Source organism: Gossypium hirsutum, chromosome D02 (assembly GCF_007990345.1).
Source record: "Gossypium hirsutum isolate 1008001.06 chromosome D02, Gossypium_hirsutum_v2.1, whole genome shotgun sequence".
Classification (NCBI taxonomy): domain Eukaryota; kingdom Viridiplantae; phylum Streptophyta; class Magnoliopsida; order Malvales; family Malvaceae; genus Gossypium; species Gossypium hirsutum.
The window spans coordinates 48,575,581-48,580,625 of NC_053438.1; the positions used below are offsets into that span (position 1 = coordinate 48,575,581).

Consider the following 5,045-nt stretch of genomic DNA (forward strand, 5'->3'; position numbering starts at 1 on the left):
AGAGATGGATGATTCATTTCAAAATTTATTATGCTTCCCTTTTTATTTGCTTTAAATGCAAATACAAATCTTGAGCTTTTAATGAAAAAAACCATTCTTCCCTTTATATTTTAGGTTGAATGTTTTAAGTTTCCTTCAAAATATGTAATGTCTTGCACAAAGTTTTTAACTTATAAAAGGAATGAAAGTATTGTTTTACAATATCGTATGAAGTTTATGGGCTTCGGGCTTCTTTTGTATGATTATAATTTTAAATTCGGAAAAGAAATGAACCCAAGATAGCATAATGATGGATTTATTTGGAGGGCCAACATTTATCAAATTTGGGCTTAGTGAAATTGAATTATGGAAGACCAAATCTTCAGCCCAATTTGCAGAAGAAAAAAAATATGATTTAAATAATAATTAGGGTCTGTTTGTTTGGCAGTAAAATGTTTTCCATAAAATTATTTCCGGAAAATGTTTTACTTTTCTGTAAAATAATTTACTAGAAAATATTTTCTGGTATTTGGTAAATCTGTGTAAAATATTTTCTATTGTTTGGCAGATTTCCTGAAAATATTTTCCGAAAAAGTTGTTTTTACATATATTTTACATATATTAATATATATTAATAAATTTTTTTTACATATATTGCAATGATTTAATTATAATAATACTCAATTATTAAGCTACAATATTAATCGTTATAAATTGAAAAAAAACTAATATCAAATAAATTATTTGTAATTGTGTTAAAAAAACAAGTATTGAATAATTATAAATTGCTTCGAAACCACAATGAGTACTAGAAATAATAATATTATCCAAATACATAATTAATGGTACACCACATAGTAACAACATTGTCCAAGCTGGACTATGTTTCTGATCATGCACATGCTTCATATCACTGCAGCAAAAAATGATGAACCAGACATTAGCTAAAAAACTTATACATGCACATCAATAAAATCCTAATTGCCTTTAAACCTAGTGCTTGCCCATTGCAACTCCTGAGCCTAATCCATAATCAGAACAAAAGGGATCAATGCCACCAGTTTCACCCCAATCTTCAACACCATAAAAACCAACAGCTTTCCCTTTATTAGAACTCAACTTCCATAAACATTCAAGTCACCAAAAGACAACACATCATTCCCCATGTTAAACTGCAAAGGAGAATCACCTCAATACTTCCTTTTAATCCATTAACTCATTTACAAAAACTAAAACATGGAATCAATTATAATGCAAAGGACTAAAAGCATTAACAATTTATTCCAGTAAATAAGACCCACGGCATTCAGAATATCATAAACTACAAAAACATCTACATACCCTGAGTTTCTTATGCGTTGCAACTAGAAGAGGAGGAATAAGTGAATACAGATCACACAACGGTCTTGTAAGTGCTGAAAAAGTTGGGTGCTCAATAGCCCTGCAAAAAAGTATGATATCCTTGAAATAACTAAACAAATAATATTGCTTAACATCCATATCTCAAACATTAAGCACCTCAGGATAAACTGCATTTGAAATTCAATTAGCATAACTCAAACATCCATATCATTCATTAGCAGGAGCCTAGGAGGAATTGCAATGGAATACACTATTTGCTAGTATGCTTAACATAAAAGAATCTACTGTCTCCATGAAAAAAAAGATTATTTAGTGCACCACTGGTGAAGCTAAAATCTCCACATGGGACGCTACTAATCTGCTACATGCTTATTAAGTACATGATTACTATCCTATATGCAAGCCAAACAACCGAGACAACCACAAAAGACTCAAAGAAAAGTAGGCGAAAGAAGGTGAAAGACATGGGTGGTGAAGGAAGCTCCAGGCAGTCCAGAACCACCCAAGAGTCGGATACTCTGTCCAAGGCAGGGTCCCTAATCAGTTGTGATTCAGAGTTTGTAGAAGGGGAGGGTAATTGAAATGGAGAAATTCCTGATTTTCTTTTTCTCTGTATGTAAACATATTGGTTGCTAGACCATCTTTTTGCTTTAGTGGAAATCAAGAAAAGTGTTGTGAAACTAGTAGGCAAGAAGGAAACAACGAAGCAAGATGATATAAGGAAGCAGTTGAAGGTAAAAGCTATTATAATTGAGAGAAGAGATAAAACATGCACTGTTTATATACGAACCAAGTGTATTCAAAACTTCTCATGAAAGAAAAAATACCAAATATTCTTCTTTTTCTCTCCATTTTCTCTTCTTATCTGGTCTCTAAAATTGGAATCAAAGCTATAACAATTCCACTCAAAAAAGGGCAAACACTAGAAACACAAAATCCAAATCCTAGTAATATAAACTGTCACCAAGAATTTACTGGTATTTCATCGGTGCCTTTTTCATGCATTTTTAAATGAACCCAAAGCATCCCTTCAGAAAAAAAAAGATTCACTCTCTCAAGGCAGTGGATCAAAAACTCAGAAATCAAAAGGAAGAAACAAAAGAAGCCTGTTGCAGAAATACCGATATCATTGTAATTCAGCAAAAATAAGCAAGATCTACTAACTGAAGCTTTAAAGGTAGAAATGTTGAGATTTTTATAGTGAAAATAGCAAGAAAATTAAAAGGGAAAGCTTCCCTTCTTCCCATTTCTGGAAAATCCAGTTAAAACATTTTACACCATTTTCATAAAAACTTAAAGCTTTTGGGTGACTCACCGACAGATCTATAGAGCAGAGAGATGGAGAAGGAAGATGAACCTGAGAGACAGAGATGGCGAGGCAGAGATGAGGAGGAGAGGCGGAAGCTTTGAGGAATGAAAAATGTCTGCTGCTTAGAAGAGAATGGAAAATGTCTGCTTAGAGAAGAATGGAAAATGTCTTACCAATTTTGAAGCCGTAAGACATTTTCCAGATGAATGGGTTTAATTTTACTGTGTTTTGGAAAATGTTTTACTAAAGGATTTCATTTTCCCCAAACAAACATCGGAAATGATGTAAAATGTTTTCCGAAAACCATTTTACAGCAAACAAACGCACCCTTAATCTCAAAGCCCATTCAATCATATGGATGTATGAAGTTGAACAAGTGAGTGGAAGTTAACAATTTCTTGACACGGTTATAAGTGTTGATTTAATTAGCATTTTTTTTATAAATTTAAATTTACATTTGCTTCTTTTTATTTAACAAAAACAATTAACCTTACTGCTTTTGGGAGAGAATAAACTATGATTTATTGTTGCCAGAATTTGTAATTGAGATGGTAAAATGAATTTAATGATATAATTAGTCATATCCAATATTAAGTATAGTTTACGTTTGCTTAATTCAATGTAAATATACTTTTATTTAATGTTGGTTAATATGACAAAATTACGTTGCAACCGCTGCTTTTGACTTCCATTGGCCCACCTTGGCCACACCAACATTCTACATTTTGGTTTCACTTTTCTCTCTTACTTTTTATAATTCTATTTATATATATATATATATAAATAGCCATTATTAAGTGCTTGTCGACCTTGTTTTGTGCCTAAAGAAATAAAGCTAACCTTCCATCCACGTATCTCTCTCATCTTGTTTGTAGATCAATGGAGGAGAAGTCTATTACTTCATCTATACGTAAATCTGTAGGTTCCAAAGGAACAAGAAGCAAGGAGTTCTCAGATGAAGAAAGTGGGTGGACTACCTACTTTGAAGATTTATCAAATCAACCCAAAACTTACTCTTCTACTTTCAGTTGTGGCTCTTCCTTGATCTCTGATGCCGCTACTGCACCCAAAATCTCCCACCATAACCATCATGTTTCCGCCTCCTCTTCTTCGCCCAAACCTCCCAACATATTAAGGTTCAAGCAAACAAGAACCACAGAAATCTGTGAGGATCATTCTTTGGAGGATACTGCTAGTTCTCCTGTCAATAGTTCCAAGGTAATTTTTTAGTTGTAAACAACACTTGTGTGTTTTTTTAAGCTATAATCTTCGTTTTGAATCTTTTTTCTTCTTCTTCTTCTTGATATATATGTAATGGTCTGACTCTGATGAGTTTACTTTTCATAATCTTTTAGTAGGGTAGTAACTTCAAATCACACGATATGAATCCCAGGAAAAGAGAAGAAGATCAAATTCATAGTTTCCCTGGTAATTAAATCATGATGATCTAATTGCTTTGTATATATTTAAAGAATATTTGTGAGAGGGCTCCTTCTGTTTAAGTTGACCTAATTTAAAAAAAGAAAGAAAAAGAAAAGAGTAGAAGTTGAACTAATATGGGAAATTGGTGATATTATAGGTGAAGGAAATTACTGGTTCAGAAATATATCCAGAGATTCAGATTGAAGAAGAAGAAGAAAATTGAAAATGGGATGAAGAATAATGATTGCAGAGAGTTAAAGAAAAGAGGGCTGTGTTTAGTTCGTTCGTCAATGTTAGTTAACTATTTTGTATAGTTAATTAATACTCAACATTTCATCATTGAATCCCACTAATTTCTTCATCTTCCACCAACTCCGTATATATACAACTTTTGAGATATATGATTGTACAAATAATATATATTGGTTTATTACAATTTGAGCACCCCCTTTCTTAGTTCTCCATCAGCTTCTCACCTGAGAAAGTTACATGGTGGAGAATGATGTGAACCTCATTGAATTATCAGGTAAGATATAGTAATATTTGGTAAATATATATTTGTGTTACTAATACGATATATGTATAAATTAACATAATTATTTTAAGAACAAAACAATCTATCCTTTTTCGATTTTATAAGGAAATTCAACAAAAATGTTTATCAATAATTATTAGCATGTTCGACTACGTGCATGTTGATTAAGTCATTCCGAATTTGAAGTCTCACCAAGACGTGACCCTTGACAATAAATATTAACATAATATTATTCGTCAAACCAAAAAGAACAATTCACTAATCATATTAGAACACAAATACGTAAAACTTACGGCTAATTATTTGTTTATTATTATGTCCGCAAAGAACAGGTGGTCCTGCTCGTGACGCGATAATAGTTGACGTGTCATCTAAATTAAAAAATAAAATATTTTAATTATTGTTAAGAAACTAACGAAGTCTTGGTTGTAGGTTGAT

At 32.0% G+C, this 5,045-nt stretch overlaps 1 protein-coding gene and 1 long non-coding RNA gene across 3 annotated transcripts; one reads left to right on the plus strand and one right to left on the minus strand.

Annotated features, from left to right (window-relative positions):
• Nucleotides 1-771: 771 nt before the first annotated feature.
• LOC107910101 (uncharacterized) lies at nucleotides 772-3,067 on the minus strand. 2 transcript variants are annotated; one of them, XR_005910284.1, is made up of 3 exons: nucleotides 2,699-3,028; nucleotides 1,321-1,420; nucleotides 772-1,151 (listed from the first exon to the last, which is right to left on the minus strand). It is a non-coding gene; the product is annotated as an uncharacterized lncRNA (long non-coding RNA). The 2 variants fall into 2 exon arrangements; XR_005910283.1 differs by having other exon boundaries at nucleotides 772-1,420; nucleotides 2,699-3,067.
• A 397-nt stretch (nucleotides 3,068-3,464) lies between these two features.
• On the plus strand, nucleotides 3,465-4,576 carry LOC107908311 (vascular-related unknown protein 1). Its single transcript, XM_016835518.2, has 3 exons — nucleotides 3,465-3,868; nucleotides 4,009-4,078; nucleotides 4,230-4,576. The coding sequence occupies exons 1-3, from the start codon at nucleotides 3,530-3,532 to the stop codon at nucleotides 4,274-4,276; spliced, it is 456 nt and encodes a 151-aa protein (XP_016691007.1). The 5' UTR covers nucleotides 3,465-3,529; the 3' UTR covers nucleotides 4,277-4,576.
• Nucleotides 4,577-5,045: the final 469 nt, after the last annotated feature.

What these genes read in the sequence shown, in the direction of transcription:
- LOC107908311 (XM_016835518.2), top strand. Translation starts at nt 3,530, where the DNA reads ATGGAGGAGAAGTCTATTACTTCATCTATACGTAAATCTGTAGGTTCC. An exon ending in CTCCTGTCAATAGTTCCAAG is followed by an intron (nt 3,869 to 4,008) that starts GTAATTTTTTAG and finishes ATCTTTTAGTAG; the next exon opens with GGTAGTAACTTCAAATCACA. An exon ending in TCAAATTCATAGTTTCCCTG is followed by an intron (nt 4,079 to 4,229) that starts GTAATTAAATCA and finishes GTGATATTATAG; the next exon opens with GTGAAGGAAATTACTGGTTC.